The sequence below is a fragment of the Cololabis saira genome, chromosome 13 (assembly GCF_033807715.1).
Source record: "Cololabis saira isolate AMF1-May2022 chromosome 13, fColSai1.1, whole genome shotgun sequence".
NCBI classification, from domain to species: domain Eukaryota; kingdom Metazoa; phylum Chordata; class Actinopteri; order Beloniformes; family Belonidae; genus Cololabis; species Cololabis saira.
In genome coordinates, this window is record NC_084599.1 from 20,699,791 (window position 1) to 20,721,102 (window position 21,312).

The 21,312-nt window shown below is 39.3% G+C and overlaps 1 protein-coding gene across 1 annotated transcript in view; it reads right to left on the minus strand.

The window, feature by feature from the left end:
* The window catches only part of agbl4 (AGBL carboxypeptidase 4), a 361,271-nt gene that overhangs the window by 113,374 nt on the left and 226,585 nt on the right, over positions 1-21,312 (minus strand). Inside the window, exon 6 of the mRNA XM_061738212.1 lies at positions 10,252-10,291. Within this exon, the coding sequence (XP_061594196.1) occupies positions 10,252-10,291 (40 nt within the window). The remainder of the gene's footprint in view (positions 1-10,251; positions 10,292-21,312) is intronic.

Genomic DNA, 21,312 nt, shown 5'->3' on the forward strand with positions numbered 1-21,312 from the left:
TAAGATTTCTCTCTCACTCCCTCGCTTCCCCCCCCTTTTTTTGCATGGAGAAGCATGAAACACATGACTGACTGTTTACAGTGCATGAAATTACCATATTTGCGACACAGGGAATATTTACTTGAAGCATTATGAAAGCAGACTTGACAAAAAAGAACCATCAGGCACACAGGCCTGAGACAGGTGTTAAATAATTGTTTGATTGCAAACATGTTCTAAATATTTTCAGTATTGTACCAGCCATAACTCCCTCCGCATCCTCCCTTCCCTTTAGCTTATATCTCTCACAGTCCTCCATTCTTTGTGTGGTAAATTACCACACTCCTTATCCATTCATTAGCATGCTGATGCTTATTTAGTTACGCTGCTGAGAAGCCTTCAACAAAAGCAACTGGAAAATGCTCAATATGAGGCAGCCAGCGTGCCCCTTTCCTTTCCTCCCACCCACTCTTCATTTCTGTCTTTGTTTGTTTTATGTCTGTTTTTTTTTTTAGCCACATCAAAATGGAAGCATGGCCTCCCATAATGAGGAAGAGGGAGATAAAATATGCTAATTTAACAAGAATGGGTATAATTAGGATAAGTAATAGGAAGTGTTGTTTTCACAGCTGCTCATTTACACAAAAGCCTGATAGTTTTTTTTTTCCATATAGATAATTTTCTTCTAGGTTTTTTTTCTGTTCTTCTAACCAGTAAGGTGGAAAAAAGAGAATCAGTCCAGTCTTCTTTAATACAAGGGTAACAGAGAAAACCATGAGGTGTTGGGTAGCAAGGTGCATGCTTCAAGGTATTAAAATCAACACAACATAACAGAAGAGTCTTTCTGTCGTGTAACAAGCTAAGAGGGAGAAAGAGAAAACAATTTAAAGACTTCTATGTTTTCTAAAAGGAGACGTAATTAACATTTCAGACAAATACAGAGACTGAAGCTAAAGGATGCTATAGACTGGCGTGCTCTCAAAACTGCTTCTTTATGTCTCTGTTTGTCAGCTTTTAAATGTGCGGTTATGGAAAGAACGAAGTAAATGAGCGCTTGATGAATAAACAAACACTTCCATTGTTTCTGCCAAACTCAAAGCGTAACTGGTGTGATGGATAAAGATCAGCTGCGGGAACTCTTCAGAACTCTTCAGAACTTTAGTTCCAAGGAAAGATGAAACGTCTTTTTACAGGATGTAGGTTGGCAAAATGGGGGAACCTCATCAATGCAATTTGCAAGGACCAAGAGAAATATATCCTGTTAAAAACAACAGCACCCACACCACAAAGACAAACCCCAGCAGCTGCCTTTCCGTGTGGAGTTTCTGTGTGTGTTTTCACTGGTTACTCTGGCTATAACTCTGGTTATTCTAAATTGCCCAACTGTACGTGGTTGCTTTCCTACATGTGGCCCTGCGATGGACTGGTGACCTGTCCAGGATGTATTCTTGCCTTTTACCTGAAGAGAGCTGGGATAGTTTCCAGTAGATCCCATTGACCCTGTTTGGAATAAACAGGTATAGATAATGAATGGATGGATAGATAGATAGATGCTTGCCTAGCTGTGCAGACAATTTTATCTGAGATGGATGCTATTAGAGACTGGTGTTCAATGCAAATTAGAGAAAACTCTGCTGACCCCATGTTTACACGGCAGACAATTTAGATCAAAGCAGTTCCTCACTAACTCTGGTGTTTTCTGACACTTGTTATGCAAATGGTGAGACATTGTACATGGTGAGGCTTCCTCAGAGAGAAATCTGAACTTGTTAGTGATTGAAAACTAATTATCCAGGTGCAAAAAACAAACAAAAATACTTTCTTTTCACTTTACATTAAAAAATGCCATTTTAATATTATTTTAAATTCCCGTGGGCGCCTTGCTTTAGCTGACTATGACACTAAACTTGTTGCCAGTGGCTAAGCTCTTTGCAGCATCTATCGAAAATTGAATTTCTTTACACAACACTCCTCATGATGTGTGTTTTATCCACTAATGTAGCTCATGTTTAATTAAATCTTTGACCAACTGTAAGTTGTTGAAAAAAGTCCTTAATTCATTAATGAAAACATGAACAAATCTGACGTTTTACGTCTCAGATAGAGTCTTGTTTAAGAATATAAGGTGTTTTTGTATGCTGTGCTCAGCATGACAACTCTAAATGAACCTCCGTGAAATGATATTGACTGCATCAGCGATGACTAGAATCAGTGGGGTGGCCTGGCGATATTGCCACTTGAGGAGGCTCCTGCTTCAGATCTCAGCAGGGGCTTTCTGTCTGGAGTTTGCATCTTCTCCCTGTGCAAAGTTGGGTTTTCTCCATGTACTCTGGCTTTCTGCTGCAGTCCAAAAACATGCATGTTTAGGCTGACAGGTGATTATAAATGGACTTTTTGAGTGTGCATAGTTGTTTTCCTTGTTTGTGCGGTCCTGGCGTGGATTGTTGGGTGTACTCCAGCTCCCGTCTGATGAAAGCTGGCATAGACTTCACTCTCCATGTGACCCTGAATGTACAATCTGTGTGACACTTTTCACAATGTTATCCTCTAAAACCAAAACTTTAGAGTAAGAATGCAACAATGCTGATAGTTTTGTCTCGGCTCATTTTACCTTTTTATGGGGAACTTGTCTAATGATTTTCGAGATCTCAGCCCCCTATGCTACTGAGCCTACAGGCAAATATTTGTGTAGTAAGAGTTAAATGAGTGTAGCTATTGAAGATATCAGTGTACATGCTGTTGTAGTAGCAGAATAGGACGAGATTTGGTGGGGGTGAGTAATAGAAGAGAGGTGAAAATGGAGGAGAATGTGAAAGTTGTTGGTCCAGTGAATGGGGAATTTACATTTCTAAAACGCCCCGACGGCACCAAAGGTAGAGTGATATATGTTCTTTGTGTAAAGGACTTTGCTTAACACCGAAGCAGCTAAAGTTTAGCCACATAAACACAAAGCACTGGGTCGCGGGCGCAGCCACAGCTAACGTTATTGTAACGATGTTACCACAGCAACGCTCTTCCCCAAACTAGACTCGGGGAGAGCAGCCCGCGCATGCGCACGTCTGCGACCGAGAGGCTGCCCAATGTTTTTGCCAAGTGGACGTAAATGGCTAGGACTGCATCTGTTCAAGTAAAAAAATAACAAAATAAATACATTATTTCATAAAGCCACTTTTTATATATATTTCTTATATATACATTTTTGATCTGCCACAATAATGTAATTAATTTAAAGGAAAACACCTCAAGTGTGCACTTTTCTCAGCAATTTTTAGGTGAGATTAAAAAAAGAGATTAATTAGATTAATTAATTACATATCTTAATTCATTAATCACTCAATTTCTTTATGTATGAGGTTGATGAGGTTGATGAGGCTCTAAGTATTTTTTTAATTTATTATTTTATTTATTGCTTTTTGTAGTCTTGTCAAATTTAAAAGAGTTTTCCTGGATCTCGAGAGTAACTAAATATATGTACCATGCTTGTTCTGACATGAAGATAAATCTGTGCATGTCTAACTCTGACTGTGGAAATCATGACCTCTGACCTTACAAATATGAACGAGGCGTTCTGTCTGGACAAGGCAAAGCATGAAACATAAGGAATAATGAAGAACATTTCTATTCTGCTCTGACTGAAACAGCAAGGGAATGGAGATATACAGAGAGCAGCGATAGATTGAGAAGGAAGAAATTCAGAGAAAAGATCTGACAACTGCCTATTATTTCCACAATACTTCATCGCTTTAGACACGTGTGAGGTACGCTTCTGTGCACAGCCCTAAAAGTGTAAGTGTGGGAATACATGCACACACTCTCAAGACACAACCGTTCTCTCAAATCTGCACAGATCTCATGAATATGATTGACCTTTTTTCCACTGTATGCTGAGCGTGCATAAAGGGGAAAGCAGAAACTAAACAGAGGCAAGCAGAGTTAATTTAGAACAACACATTATTGGGTACTGACTGCAGATATAGAAAAGGACAATTTAATCGATAAACCGAAAGAATGACAATGGCCTCTCAAATCAATGTCTCACCCCATTTTCTCACTGTGAAAAGACAAAGGCGTCAATGCAGGTGCTTTTGTTGTTCTGTTTTTGTTCAGTTTGCACCTGTGAGTGTGTGTTATGTGAACATGCACGCCGCTGCGCTGGAACAGTTGCCAGGACTAATCATTATTTAGTTGTGGCGGGGCTGGAAAGGTCAGCAGTCTGAAATGTCAGGCTGTGTTCAACAGGAGCCAGATGCGGCCGTGCGGTGCTCAAGTGTCCAATTAAAGAGGGCCGAGTGAGGTTTGAGTGGTTCTGTATGTGTGTGTGTGTGTGCAGGTGTGTGTGAACTGAGAAAGGGGGGATGCTGAGATGCTGGGCAATGTACAGTAATGTTAGTTTTTTTATTCCCATAGTGTTTGCATACATATCAGTTCTATGTGTTATATAAAGTATATACAATTTTAAGAGAATATAGTCAAGATGTTCTTTCCATGTAAACGTTACTCTTTGTTAGAAAGTTAAATATCTTCCAGTCATTCATGGTTCAGATAAAAAGAAGAAATCAGGGGAAAAAACATTTTTTTTTGGGAGGGAAATGCTTTTTATAGGGGATTTAAAATATTTTTTTTTCGTAAATGTAACCAAGAATATCTTCTTTCTTTGCCTAAACCTACCAAAAAGAGTGAGCAATGACAACTATGTACAAACAAATTAAAAATAAACAGTCTGTAACAGTGCTGTAACAAACTGAAACCGCAGAAGTAAACTTAAATGTTGACTTTATTTCTAAAGTACAAATTCACAAGACATTTCAACTCAAGGTGTTTAACACGCAAAGAAAACAAGTTCAACACTGCCTGGGGTTTTTCTGTTAGATTCTTGTAAGATCTTCTCAAGCTCAAAGCTATTTGTTTGTGCTTAGAAAACCAAGTAATCAGGGTTCTGTCGCTGTTGTTTTTAGGGGCGACGACAGTCAAGAACGGTGACTCTTATTCACTAACCTATTCATTGTAATTCCAGTCGATTCATCTGATTGGTTGAAGGTCACTGGTGACAGACAGATAGATGAAGGATGCTTCATCCAACCCTCTGTTAAGTATGCTTTTGAAAGTACCTACTTTTGTCAAAATGGTTTCTATGAAAGGCTTCTGTCATGATTCAGTCAAGAAAAACCATCTGACACATCAGGTTACCTCTCAAACTTTCAAAGGAAAACCTTGCTGCCCGATTCACCCAGGAAGAAGTGGATCAGTTCTTTCCAATACAAAAACTAATGGTACATGAGTGCTTCCAACTGTAAGGGCCAAGGACCATGCTTAAAGTATAAGAATGGGTTGACCTCAAACCTTTAATATGGACTAAAATGCTTAAGGAAGTTTACACAAGTGCACAAAGTTATCAAATACAGACTATTTTAATATAAGTTTTGAGTTTCCCTTCAGTTCTCCGTCAGATCTAGCTTGTGTGTGTTAATGGATGTTAAAGGGTGAATCATCCTTTAGAGTAGTTAATGAACGCCATCAGAAACAGAAGCCAACAGAACAGCAGGGGCAGAATCCTCATCAAACCTTTTTTTTTCTCTCTGAGACACAGTACGTTATAAAGCCACTCGAGCCTATTAGTTTGTTCACACTCTGTGATTCTCCTGCTGTCCTTTTAACGAAGACTATAAAGAAGAGACTATGAAATGTGAAGATGGATAGCAAAGGGACGACAAAAATGAAACACAAAAGGGTAAATATATGTGTCAACAACAATGTGACATAACAAGACCTCTGATAAATGGCAGTAGATGATGAAAGCGCTGCTGGACCAAATGAGCAATGGAGCGCCAACAGGAGAGGAAGAGAGAGAGAGAGAGAGAGAGAGAGAGAGAGAGAGAGAGAGAGAGAGAGAGAGAGAGAGAGAGAGGTATAGGGATTAAAAGAAGGAGCAGTAACTCCTTTAACATGCAGGTAGAAGAAGATGGTGTCCTGCCTGTGTTTCCCTATCAGTAAGTCTTTTGAAAGCATCACTTGCTCCTCATACAGTCATCATAATAACCTTCATCATGTCGTGTGTGTGTGTGTGTGTGTGTGTGTGTGTGTGTGTGTGTGTGTGTGTGTGTGTGTGTGTGTGTGTGTGTCTGTGTGTGTGTGTCCTAACCTACTATGAATAGAAATAACCAGCAGGGCAGGATAAAATATGTCTGCCAAGTTAAGATTATAATAGACCTCCCTTCAAGGCCGCACATAACAACATCCTGAATAATGCCCTGCAATCATTCATACAGCACACACCATGCACTCAACACCGGTCAAGTATTTGCTGCATGTAGGGTCCTGTGAGGTTCAACACTGATCCCGAATGGATGTTAGTTCTACTGCGCTCAGTGTTTACTCAAAAATACGTTTTTAAGAGAGGAGTATTAGTAGGTGTGGATAACAGCAAAACCTCACACAAAGTCTTCTCAAAAGCAGCTTGTTTCTTCCTTTTTTAGTGTGTGTGCACAGCCTCTTCATTTGGGGGAGTTAATTCAGGCGTTTGCATAGTTGACACACTTGCTATAAAAGGTACAGTCCGTGCGGTAATACATTTTTGAGCTGCAGGCTGCAGAGTCACCGTTGCAAAGAAGCCCTGCGGACTCCCATAGACTGGTGAAGATGAAATTTACTTTAAATAGGGTTTTCCCACAAGCAGATGCATATGGCATGAACTAAGCTTAACACGATACGTTCAACATTTTCCATTGTTACATTAGTGGATAATAGAGAGCAACAGGTCATATTTCCTGCTGTTGTTTTTGGTTGTTGTACATACAACCTCATGTTTGACTACATAGTCCTTCAGTTTGAATGTTCATATTCTTTTTTTTTTGTTTTTCAATTGTCTAAGATGATGTTGGTCTGCCAAAGAAAGGCATTCATCCCTTTACTTACCAGTCTGTTATCCGGCTTCTGCTCTCAAATCACATAAGCCCCCTCTGCAAGGGGCTCTAGTAATCAACAGGTTTTAAAGGGAAGGAAATAACTTAAGTGTAATTAGGTTTACTATGATCATGCTGTTTTTTTGCAGCAGAACAGACGAGGAAGAAAATTGTGTTGAAAAATAAAGGCTTTAATTCACATGACAAAATAAAATAAAAATCCTAAAGACAATTCACAGCAATGCATGATTTGTGTTATATGTATATATAGAATGGAAAATTATTCTGAAATTCCTCAATATTGAAGCACATACTAATATTTTTTTTAGATTTTTTTCCTAAGAAATGTTTTATGTTTCCCAAGTAGCTTCCAAATTGATCATCTAACAGATCTAAAACAGAAAAGTGCAGTAATGCCCCCCGAAAAGGTATAAAATGTTGATTTGTGACAAGCATCACTGTGATTCACTCACTTCTGCAGTCCTCATGAGCCACATGCAGGGATGAGTTATAATAGCAGGCACTGCCAGAGCGGGGAAGGAGAGCTTAGTCACTGTGAAATGAGCAAGGTTTCGGGAACCACCAGGACTCTTCCTAAAGCCGACCATCTGGCTGAACACAGTGTGAACGAACTTTTAAAGAGAGATGACTAGAACCCCTGCAGTGGAAGGATGCCTTCACAAGTTCACTTCTCAGTATCACATGCACGACCCATTTGGACATTACCAACTTTAATAAGATAAATAGACAAATACATTAATAAACTGACTTCATAAACATGGTAAAATCACTCAAAGAAAAAACAAAAAATCAAAAACCCTCCCATGTGGTGGGGTGATGATGAAGCGTCAGGATGCGACAGAGGTCAGATACTGACTCAAAGAAAAGTAAATAGAGGGAAAATAACTTGTGGTCATTAAAAAAAGGACTCCAAATGGGAAAAGAACTCAGATATTAAATTCTTATCATTTTATAAAAACACTAAAAATAAGAAAATTGTTAACCAACTCAAATGCTTGTTTGTAGTTGGTAACAAAGCAAATTAATTGAGGTAATACAACCTCAGGTAACAAACAAAATTTGCAAGTCTTAACCCAGATTGTGTCACACAAAAACACCCTAAGGTGGTCCTTCAGAGACGTAGTCGATGCATGCAGATGTCACCCAATGTAATGATGTGCGATACAAGCAAACTCCCCTTTTTATTTCCTCCTAACTCTGCCATCAGGCGTCAAGATACTGATGTGAAGTCTTCCTCATGCCACCTAAGCTTCCACACCCTTTCTGTCTCTCTGGTTTGCCCTCTGTGGTGAAGGCCAGAGGCGAGTCTTGCCTATGCCCAGGACCCGAGAACAGCTGTAATCTAAACCTGATAAATTAACTGGGTCTCCATGAGCCTCACATGTGCATTATTCTAATCAAAGCACATTAGATCATCCCAATACTTTGCGCATATGGGTCTCTGTATCCTCCTTGCAGTCACCATCTGTTTCTCTTTATTTCTCCTTGCCCTCCATCTGAGTGGTTCCCATGCTCACAGAGCTGCAACTTGAAGAAGCTGGCATAGATTTCCAACATTGTGACATCTTTCCACATTCAGTCAAACTTGGAGCACCATATGCGTGACTGCATGATGTGAGCTCGAGAGGCAAACTGGATACAATTCAAACTACTCTGCATAAAATGTATAGACCATTACAGCTATAGCTCTCGTGAGTTGAATAAAAAAAGAGACAAGATCCACTAATGAAGAATACTCAAGGAAAATGCACTCTCTAAAGTGAAACGATACATTGCATTCAGTATCGTTGATAACATGTTCAAGCGTACAAGTAAAATCATTTAGTTTTCACAAATAGTATTTAATTTGCACCATTAAATTTAAAACATCTGTGCTTTCATGAATCGTGTATAAAATAATTTTTCAAATATTGCAGACATACTGCCGATGTCAGTATTGTGGCTGGAAACCAGTTGTAGCTGGAGTAATTTATGTGTAGTTCAAAAATCCAGATGAGGAAATGGCATGTTTTTCAAAAATGTTCATAATAGTGCAGAAGTGATGTAAAAAAACTATCAGTGTTTCCAAACCTAAGCATATGCAAATGAGTAAACAAAATCAATCTTTTGACAAAGCAGGATTGATCGTAATATCCATGAAAACAAACACGCTCACACAGACGGTCACATATGGTTCTCAAGCAGTTTGGTCAAATTTTCCAGCTCATGCATGACCTGTACCCATGTTTTCTCAGGTGAACTGTATGGAAGAAGGCTCTTAATTATTGTCAATAAAATCTCATTTGACCCTAGTTCATCTTGGAAACCATGGAGACATTCCTGACTCATTGATTGCAAGGTTCCCAGGTCATCATCCCTCTCCCACCACTGTGCTTGACAGTTATGAGGTGTTTGTTCCTGTAGGCTGTATGATTTTATACAAATGTGGCCAATGATATCCACTTCGGTTTTAAGTGTTCCACGAACAAGCCATGCTCCAACAGCATTTTTCTACATGTACAGTCTTGATTTTAACATTTAAAATTCAAATCAAGAGTGTTTACATCTTGCCTTTTTCATTCTCCCTGATAACTGTTGTCTCCACATTGTTTGGATAACTATTCCCAGATTAATGGGCAGCAACTCTTAGATCTCTAAGATTATTGCCGATACCTTTCTTCCTTGGCACTGTGTTAACAAACCCGCAGCAGCTCCAGACCAGCAAACTAACAATGTGCTGTCGTTAATCTGAGGCTGCATATGTCCAATTTTAGAACTTGGTTATGCCCACATGATTTTTATTGATTTATTTTAGAACTGAAAGATGGCATCCATTCATTTATCACACAAATGTTTATTTAGTCAAAAACAAGTACGTCTGCCACTGTGACTTCTTTCTAAACATGACTTTAACACAACTCTATATCCTCTATATTGTGTACAGGTATGTCTTCTCATATCCTAAAATCTTCAAAAGCAAACTCCTTCGACATTCAATACACCACATCTTCCGACTGCGTCCCTTTGCACATGCTCAAATAGCTGACCAGAATCCATCAACTCAGCTCCGGTTTTGCTGCAGGCCTTTTGAAGTATCTGTGTTTTCCCTTCCATCCAACTGTGTAGATATGTGCAAGCAGCACCCAGAAAAAAACCCCACTTTCTTCCTTTTAACACCTCAAAGTGGTCTCACCGCCTTGCTGGCATTTTTGTCAAATCAATATCAAAATAAATTATGAAACAGGCAGAAAGTACACTGATATTGTGCTCTCTATCAAGTCACACAGCATTCTCATTTCTGCCGTGCGGCGGTGATGTGGTGAGTCGATTGTGGGTGACAATGAAGTTAAGGCATAAAATCTCAGGGACTTACCGGAGTTGGTGATAGTTAACAGGTCTAGACGCCTTTGTTGCTGGAAGAAAAAGAGAAAAGAATGATAAATGTCACCAAATATGAATCAATAGCTTAATCAATTCTCATATTTAAGCTTGCAGAAAGTCTATTGATCCATCCCACAAGTTTGAAATGGATTTACTTTGCTCAGTAAAACTAGTTACTTACCTCTCGCAGCACCTCAGTGGTGAGATACTGACTTTAAGCGTACAAATTCATTTTGTGTTACTGTGAGATGTCAACCAAGCACAGATAATTCTGCGCTGACCAGTTTTTTTTTTTTTAACATTCGTGTCAGAGGTATTTTTGTATCCTTACACTGAGAAATAATCAGAGATCAGGGAGGGATGTTTGCCCAAAGTAGCTTGAGAAACGACTCCAAATGACCTCAGAACAAAACTGTTACTCTTCACGTTAGTCTTGTTTTGACATATGATGTAAAGAGTGTATTTTCTCCAGCACTCTTAGTGCATGTGTGTGTGTGTGAGATTTTGAGTGAGTGTCAGAGTGACCTTGTGTTTTGATGGAGTGTGCAATTTTACACTTGATCTCTCCAGCAGCTGAGAAGGAGTTTAAAGAAAGTGTGAGGTTTTTACCCCTCTCTTTAACCTGCTGCCTTCTCACACACATATTCACGCACACTCAATCACAGACATACACACACTTGAGTGTTCAGCACCGCAGTAATCAACACCTCAGCCCTCATCTACCAGTCCCTGAGGCGGGGAAAAAAAGATCCTCACATCTCAGTAAAGGATGAAAGGTCGGTGTGTGTGCGTGTGTGTCTGTGTGTGAGTGTTGCTCATGTGTCACACGCTGGGTCACAGTAAACGTTTTTATGGACCAGACGTCATTATTATTCAAGCGCCATACTGACCAGCGGCTGAGAGGGAAAAAGCAGAGACTCTCAACATGTCTCCATGAATTCAGCTCCGAGTGGAACCCTCTCATCGGCTGAGAGACACCTCCTTAAGGAGATCCTTCACTCAGTGACCTAAGGGTTGGAACACTATGACCACATCAATAACATAAAATAAAATGAATAATGTAACTAAATGTTACTAAATGTGTAAATATATGCTGGTATGCTGCTAGTTTGGACGCTGGGTCACGTGACCACGTGTGCAGCAGAGGTCACTGTAACAGCATGAGACACAGACACGCTGAGATCCTACTCTCCGCTAACACACACATTTACACACTAACAACTTTCCCACCCACCTTCTACCAACATCCACACACACAAACACACGGCGCTGTTACTACCACCTGCAGAGAGCAGCGGCTCTCTGCAGTCAGTCAGACATTGAGCTGGAGCAGGGATCCTTACTACACCAGAGAAGTGGGTGTATTGCACATCTGTTTGTAGCACAAATACACTGGGATGTCTTCAGTAGATCCCTCTTCATCTGGATAGCAGTTACCAACTAGTTACACATACACTGGAGGCTTTCAGTTCAACTTGTCAGCTTGTTTACACATCTTGCATGGTACCTTTACAGTGTAATAATTAATATTATTTGTCAGTAATTGTATGGCTTTTAAAAATGTCATCATTTATGGTATCAGTATGGAACATTTATAAAAACAACAACAATGTTTTAAGTTTTTTTTACATCACAAATGTGTTAACAATCAAGCCAAGCATACGTGACAAAATATGCCAAATCTTAAAACTAGATTTCACCAGTAAAACAACTAAACAAAAGAAACAAAAAAAACCCTCAGTGCCGAGCACCTCTCAGACCAGCATGAAACATGAGTAAAAATAGAATAAAAATTAAAAAATGAAACATTATCAGCAGGTTGAGTGAACTATCACTTGGCATATGTAGTACCCTCTACTGGCTCTACAGATGTCTGCAAGTTAAGCCGTAGCAAACTGACTGCAGTGCCATTTCACAATTATTTCAGATTTAAGATCATACATTTGTAAATGTAGGAATTAAGGAGATCAAACATGCACATATATGTGGAACTAAGAACACTGGAGATTAAAAAGAAAATAAAAAACTTCTTTTTAAGTATCTTCACAGTCATCACATTAGTTTTAAACACTCGCGCAGATGCACACATCAACACTAAAAAAAAAACTACCAAAGAAAAAATGTGAGGGCCGCTCATTCTGCTTAAACACAGATAATGAATCTGTGGTGGAGAATTACAACGCATTACCAACACTTTCTCCTGCTACTTTTATTAGTCCTTAGCGTGGATAAGGAGCTTATGTTCCTTAGGAAGAGGCCACACAATGGAGAAAGAGGGAATCTGACTCAGAGAGAATTACATCAGCAAAAGCAGTTCAGCGCAGAGAATAGGACTGAATTAATTTTATCAAATGCAACTAAGAGCTGAGGGATCACACCCGCAATGAAGCCAGCACACCCTTGCTGTCCTTAATATCCATCCATCCATAACACATATTGCACCAAATCAATGCAAATATAGCAGATGTTTATAACCAACAGATTAAGTAATTGTGTCCCTGTTATCTTGGCTTTGCATACTAGGTAGGTGGGATTTTTTTCCAAACATCTCCATCAAAGTTTCTTCATAGCTGAATGTTCCTCATATTTTTTTTTTTTTTACAAACACAAATTATGGACCTGTTATTGTAGACCAGAGGCAAATAAAAAGCAAAAAAAAATACTAATTCTTTTTCAAAAATCCATCTGCCTAAAATCCACAAGTGTTTGGCACAGGTGAATTTAGCCTGGACCCGTCAGTTAAAGTGTTATTAGGTCAGAAAACAAGAAAGCAGATGGGAGTCAGAGGTGACGGCCGCTCCAGCTGTCACTGCGGCCCGGCCAGCTATTGTGGACTGTGATGCCAGCAGCACAGTAAACAATAGAGACACAGACCAGGGGAGTGAAGTCACCAACACACAGAAAACAGATACGGTGTCATATGCAGGGAAAAATGACTCATTTCTATCTGGACTTGAAACTCGATCTGAAAGCGTGGATCTGCGCTTCTATTTTGGACTGTTTTATAAATGTGGCTCTTGATAAAGTTCGATCCTTACCTACATAACTGGAGAGATGCAATTTTGGAAAGACTTCAAACCAATGAGAAATTGATATTCTGACTAAAAGACAAACCATCCAGTTTCTCTATAAACGTCTTTATCTGACTCTCTGGTTATTAGTTTCAATTAGTCACTCTGGAATATCACGAGATTTATTTTTCTCTTTTTTTTCTTTTATAAATCGTTTTCTAATATGAGAAAGACAACTGCCAACCCCTAAAGAAATCTATAATGTTTTAATCAGTATAAATATGGTCATTAACAGAACCAATCAGCAGGCCAGATAACAGACTGTACCATCATCCTAATCAGGGTGGGAAGAGGAGGAGGAGGAAGGAGAAGAGGAGGATGAGGGAGTAAAATGGAGAGAGAGCAGTGGAAAACCCATTAATTTACTGTACTAAACCCTCGCTATATGACTAAATTAAATATTTATGAACAATCTTACAAAAACCCATTTTCCAACATTTACAGACTTTACTTCTCATATTTGCTGGTTGTTATCACACACACACACACACACACACACACACACACACACACACACACACACACACACACACACACACACACACACACACACACACACACACACACACACACACACACACACACACACACACACACACACACACACACACACACACACACACACACACACACACACACACACACACACGTTGAGGGAGCAGAAGGACAGAGGGGACAGAGAACTGTCTGGCAGGGAGAGAGGAGGAACTAAAAACCCAGCCATCATTTTGTAGCTCATTTCAAATAAATGAAAAGTCAATATTGCTAAATTCCACATCCACAGTCATCATCCATCTACTTTGTCAGTTTTTAGTTCTTTAAGAAAGAATTTGGGATGTGGAACCAATATATTATGAAATACTTCACATATACCAAAGGAAATTCCAGGTTCAAAAGCAAATTATTTTCTTTCATTCTCTCTTTTTTCTGCTTTCAAGCGGCAATTAGTGTGTTTTATCACTTGGAAACAGAAACAACCTGGACATTCAGTGGCAGTTAATTCACATTTTAGCTCAGTTTTTGTTTTTAAAGAATTTTAAAACACAGTGTTTTGTGAGTGAGTGTAGGTTATGTTTTTGAGCGAGCTGACAAGGGAACTTTGGTGTAAGTAGAAATGAGAAATATGAAATTCAAAAGGAAACCAAACAGAAATTCACATTTTATTGGAATATGAAGCTGTAAAGTTCATAAACATTTTGTAGAAGTTTCACATATGTGTAATCCAGTAAAACACATTTTCAGATTCAACATTATCCAAGTATTGTTACACATAAAGACCATATTTACTCCTCTATATTTATGTCTTTTGTCCAAAAGAAAAGGTAGTTTTATAATTCATTTTATGGATCAAAAACTCAGTATTGAGGTGATGCAAAATATACAATCATATAAGCTAAAAACTGGAAAAAGAAAGTTTGAATAAAAGGTTAGAATTAAGTAAACACATTTTTTTTTAAATCCAAAACCAACACTGAAGCCAGACAGACGGTAAAACACACAGAGCTGAATAGAAGTGCAGAGTTAGGGGTTTACACCAGGGTTCATGTACAAGGAGTAGGGATCACCAGTAACCAGTAATGACTCCCACAGCAAGGCCTAGGTATTATTTCTAATGTGTATATTCCAAAGCCGTTGTGAAAACCCTTGACATTACATCTTCCCCTGCATTAATTATTGCTGTGCAGGGTTATCCTAGATTTACCCCCAGCTCTCCTGATGAAGTCACATGTCAGAAATAGGCGACTGCATCCCAACTCCCTGCTGTCCCCACTGACGCACTCACACATGTATGGAAACACACACACAAACGTCCCCTATCATATAACCAGGGTTACAGCGGGGGATGATGGTTGATGGGGTTGAGAGTGAGAGCATCCTTTTCAAACGTGTGACTAATCTCCCATCCTCCTCCAGCCCTTCCATCGCATTTCTGCGCCGTGTACATCATCGGGCTTGAGTGACTGTTTTCAGTTTTAACTGGTGCTCAGAAAGTTAAAGCCCCACCATCAAACACTCGCTCTTTCTCTCGCACACACGCAAACACACAGCAACTCAGCAAACAGTCTTTTTTTTTCAGTGTTCTGTAATGTGATTTGTCCTGACTATTGATACCCCAAAAACGCCCTCTTCAGCTCCCACTGCCCTCTCGTTAGCCCCCACCCACCCCACTTCACCCCTACTTCCAATTTCCACACTAACCCAATTAGCACCTCGTCAATAATGCTCAGCATTTCATTTTGCTGCTTTAATTAACAAATTCAATTTGCTTGAAACTGCTGTGAAAACAAATTAAAAGCGCAGCAAATTAAAAGCCCTCAGTTCCAGCGGATATAGCTAAGGTGATTACAGATGAGTCAAATGACTGTTTTCGTGTTTGTTTAATATCTGTAGGGGCGGACAGACTCCTGAGAGGAGGGGACACCTTGACTGGACTGCCACCACACTATAAGATCTAGACCACGTACTGCAATGTTTGCTATCAATATCCTATCTTTATTCTGGTTGCAGTCTTTTTCTTTGGGTATTCTTACATATATGCTTCATATGTAGATCATCGTAAGGATCCCTCTTGCAGTTGACCAGACATGTTTCGCAACATTTAGGCAGCAACAGAAAAAATCAGGGGCTATTTTCAAAGAACAGAAAAAGTATCTAAATGGACCTCCAGTGTTTCCTGTGCTCCACAGTACGTTGTCAGTTGGATCAGTAAAACATATTTGCCATTAATCTGAGCACAACAGAACATATGCAAGCTGTTGCTTGCATATGTTCTGAAGCATTTCTGGAGTTCAGGTAGGGCTGGTCGATATGGACCAAAAGTCATATCTCGATATTTTCTAGCTAAATGGCGATACTCGATATATATCGATATTTTTTCTGTGCCATAATTGGGGTTTCCCCCAAAGCATTATAGCATAGCAACTCTGTTAGCTTCATTTTTTCTGAGGCAAACCCTTAAAAAAACAGTCAGTTTTAATACAATGTCGTGCCAAATGTCACACAGGTTCCTTTATTAACAGAGGTCTGCACAATATCAAAATGTATAAAACAAATGAAATAAAAATAAACTGCCTGCATATATAGAATAAAAATGCTTCTTGAATAAAATAAAACAAATATCCCTTTCCTGCATAACAGTTAAATAAAAATACACTGTGCAATTAATACAATGTAGACAGTAACAGGCAGACTTTTCCACTGAGGCTGACAGTTGTGCAAATAACAAAACATTTGTGCAAATCTCAAATAAAACATTCAAGTCAATTTGTCACTAAAATAAGCTATATCAAAATCATAAAAAAAAAAATATATATATTTTTTAAATCGATATAAACGATATTGTCTCGTACCATATCGCGTTTGAAAATATATCGATATATATTAAAATCTCGATATATCGCCCAGCCTTAAGTTCCGGTATAGGTTAAGCATATGAAGCAGAGAAGAGAGAGGAGAGTCTGACCGCCTGTCCACCACGGTCACATATCTAAAGCCTTTTGATTTTCGTTAACGGGGGAAATCTGATCTACTGTCACGTATCCGATTCATATCCACATATGAATGAAGCCTGAAACCGATTTGAAGATATCTGAATCCATCTCCGTTTTTACTGCTCACATGTCGCTTGGTCATGTCTGATCTGGGCCACACAGGAAGAAAAGATGGCAGTTGCATTACTTGAACCCTGCAGTGTAAATGCAGGGTTTAAATGCATTCCTTTTATGGCCACTGCAGCATTTGTTGCCTCCATGTTAAATTGATTTTAGTCTTTTCAGAAACCCAGTTCCAGCAAACTGACCTTTACCTGATCGAGAGAGAAAGGGAGACGAATGGTAAAACATAAGTTTGTCTCCTTCATTGACACACTCAATGCTCAGTTCTGTCTTGTGAGAATGTCCTCATCAGTGAGCGTCCTTTAAAGAAAACACTGCTTCAACTTCTCTCTCAGCTTCACTCGTATTCTAAGAAGAAATGCAAAGTTCCCAGACACCAAACAGCAAATCAATGTGGACATTCCATCAGCATCTGGAGAGGACGCTCGCTGTTTTGACGTGGGGAAAAGTCACACACATCTCTCCCATCTTTGAGTTTAATTGTAAGTGTGTGTTTGTTGTTCTTGTTAGCTTGTGTTTCAGTACTTCTTCAAACTCCCCCCTCCCCTCACCTTCTTTCCTCGGCGAGCAGCTAATTATTGTCCCGCTTAATTACCAGTAAACACAGCAGTCCGCCCTGATTCAGCTTTAAAGAACTATTCAGCACTCCATTCCAATACCTGATTGAACTCAACTAAATGGGAAAGTTGTGCTGGCGAAAATGCTTTAGTCACACAACATTTTGTTTAATTTATTTTCTAATATGACTCTCACTGTCTGCTCACTTGAAGATAACAGACATTTAAATCTGTTTTGGAGAATATCATGAAAAAAAAAAAAATAGCAGGTTCTGAACTGGGAAAAAAACGGAAAAGGCACACAGGCGAGTGGAATACTTTCAAGACTTCAACACGTTCACCACCCTTCTTGGATCCATAAAGGCAATAAACCAATAGAAAAATACACGTCTCCTGACCTTCAGCTCCAATTAGGCCCCGGAGGAAAGATGGGTGAACTTTTCAACCTTGCATCTTGTCTATTGATACGCCAATATGGTTGTTCTGAAGATGAGAAACGTAGCAAGTCAATACACAAGTTAGCAGTTGTGAGGAGCATGAACACAAGTTTTAGTCACAAAAAGATAAAAAGTTTATTGACACCTCTGAAGGCTTGAGCTCAGAGTCCCATATGGAAGGATCTCAATTTCATTTTCTATTTCTCACAGTTGATTGAGGGACCCGAATAGAAAATGATGAAAATATAGAAGTATATAAGCAAGGTGGACTTTCCACAGAGCTAGTGGTATTGGAGTGTTTCTGAAAAGTAAAACTAACTCAGAGCAGAAGAGACCACCTACGATAATAACAATATAAATCTTTTGAAGTTTTCTTGTCTGAACTTGTTTTTCTTAAACGTTACTATGTGAACTGATCAATACATTATTTCAAAATAATGAACTTACCTTACATTTAATAATAGAAGTTGCCACCATTCCTTTTACAGCAATAATTATTACCACAATAAAACATGTATTTAGTTTATAAGCTTGGTACTGTATGTCACGGATGACTAAGAATTTCAATAATTAGTGATGCTTCACAGTACTCAGATCCAGTAAAGATATAACAGCAGGGTGTTGATAATGCTGCAGTATTTTGTGCTTTCAACTCGGATGGCATCGACGCTGTGTTCCCTGGTAAATACCAGGTCACTCCACCTGCACTCCATCAGGTGGGGGTCAGTCCCAGCCCACTGTGGATATGATGGAACAGAGTCTATCTGTATGTGTGAGTGTGACTGCAGTTCTGTGTTCAAGTATCAAGTATGCTATCAGTGTTCTCAAGTCATTGATTGGTCCCCAGTGTCAAGAGGTTGTCATTGATTCTTTGGCAGGTCACTCTGGAAACTCTTAGCTCAGCAGGAGTTCTTAAGTTCCCTATTTATGCACACATGAATTCTTATATAAGCTCACGTGTATAAATGTGGTTAAAGTTTATGCACAAGTACAAGCTGTAGGATGGACTCATTGTTAAATTTTGAAACACCAGTCAGTGTTTTGCGTGTGTACACAGACACATCTCTTCACTTTCCCTCTCGTCTCAAGTTTGGACTGGAAGCGTGAAGTGGACTGATGTCAAAGAAGCACAGACCCGATCAGATATTATGAGTTTCTTCAATTATCATCCTCTATCTGATAACACTGCTGTAGTCTCTTCTACTGAATTAGAATAGTCAGTGGTCAACAGGAGGTGGTGGAGGAGTATAAATACCTCGGTGTACACCGGTACAACAGACTGGACTGGAGACTTGGACTGGACTTTACGTCTCGAGGAAGCTTAGGTCCTTCAGCAAGACGTCGACTATCTTCCATATGTCTGCTTTTGAGAGTGCAATCTCCTCTGCTGTCATCTGTTGGGGGGAGCAGCTGATTGTGCAAAGGAAGATGCTTCATAAAATGAAGATGATCATGAACAACCCTAAGCATCCTCTTCACAACACAGTGATTCAAAAACAGTGTGTCTTCAGTCAGATGCTTCTTCAGATCCGTAATACCACAGACCACTACAGAAAATCCTTCCTGCCCACAGCAATGGCCCTGTGCAATGAATCTCTGAAGAGACTGAAATCACGACTACAGCCACAATTAATTTCCCCTCAGGGATAAATAAAGTATATTTAAATTGAATCTGATCTTAAATATCTGATCCCATTGTTTTGTTCAAGGATCTTTATTGCGTCCCAGCACCAAAATCTATTCAACACGCTAACGGATCTGATGTAGCTCAGGTCAGGATTTTTTTTTTTTTAAATCCATGTTATTATAGTAAAAGGAATCACTTTCCAATTTGAGTACAATGAATGCAAATACAAAAAAGGACTTCTCCATGCATTCTGTACACAGACACCATGACTTTTCAGAGCTCCTCTGTTCAGAGCTGAAACAAATCTACATCTTTGCTAAAGCTAATCTAAAAAAACAAAAAAACAACACTCTCTTTTTCCTTTTATTTTGGGTGTATCTCAAATTAAGTGGAAGAAATGGTTCTAAGGGTTGACTTCAACAGGTTTTAATGCTTTTGTCAAAACTGAACACTGTCAGTCAAACATTAGTAACCCATGATATCATGCTAGAGCTGGGCAATATTGATAAAAAAAAATATAAATCTGTATTTGTCACTTCATATCATCTCAATCTCATTTTAAAGAATACATTGTACATCTTAATTCCAAAAGTCAATACATCATCTGATGCCATGTCACACCCTAAGGCCACTTGATCCTCAGGGTACAGCATGAAGGGGATTTTTACCATCTGGCCGGATCAAATTGTTGCCTTCAAACTGACAGTTTGACTATTGAGAAGACAGAAGTGGACGGTGATGGGCATAAAGCCTAGACTCATGGGGTCTTTGATCAAAAAGGATGTGACCTCATAGAAAGGTGATATAGAGAGCCAGATTAGCTGCTGCTTTAATTGGTCTTTATGAATATTTAATAGTCGAGAGGGAATAGAATCATGTTTTTTTAACTGGTATGAACAAAGGTGGTTATGTGTATGTCTGAACCATGATACTGTGTGTTGCACATGACCATACTGTCAAGTATTCCTAAGTTTTCCTGATTGAGTATATAATCGGTATATGCCCGATGTTTTGTGTATTATCAGATTGCTGCAGTTCAAGGTAGTGCATTAATAGCAGCATCAGCAGGAGGATTACTCTGAGCAGTGTGCAGGTGGATGTCCTCTCCTTCCGCTCAGGAAGCTGCTCTCTGCTCTCAGAAGGAATACATTTTTTATTTAGTTTGTTGTATTTTTAACCAAGGGCTCCTGGTCACGCAACAAAGCCCTGCTTCCCATCCCCTCTGCTCCTACTCCCTCCCTCCTCTTCTTAGTGCCACAGCCCACATCACCTGACCCTATCATGCAAGTGGAGACATGATCTTATTTCGCCTGGCAAAAAGACATTTTTCTACTAAACTTTAGAGTTATAGGGACCTTATGTCACGAACACTTGCACTGCTCTGACCTTGTGATGTACTGGATTTTCGGTAGCCAGACAGCTATGCCCAAACATTACCTAAAAATCTCATCCCATTAGCTCATCCTTATCTCACTTGCCCCTGTTGTTATCATGAGTAAGATTCAGAGACACAGAAAGGCTATGCTATTGGACGCACATAGGTTAACTTATTTATCAAAAATGTTGCTGCCCGGAGACAGCTTTAACAATCTCTCCTAAAAAAAAAAGAGAGACTGTAGTTGGGTGTAGTTGGCTATGTACTTCCTTTTTTTTACTGTAAACCTGATGTTAGAGATGCAGCGTTCCAAAGGATAAGTCGGACAGCGTCACATACATTATTTCAAACATGTGCATAAACCTATTGACA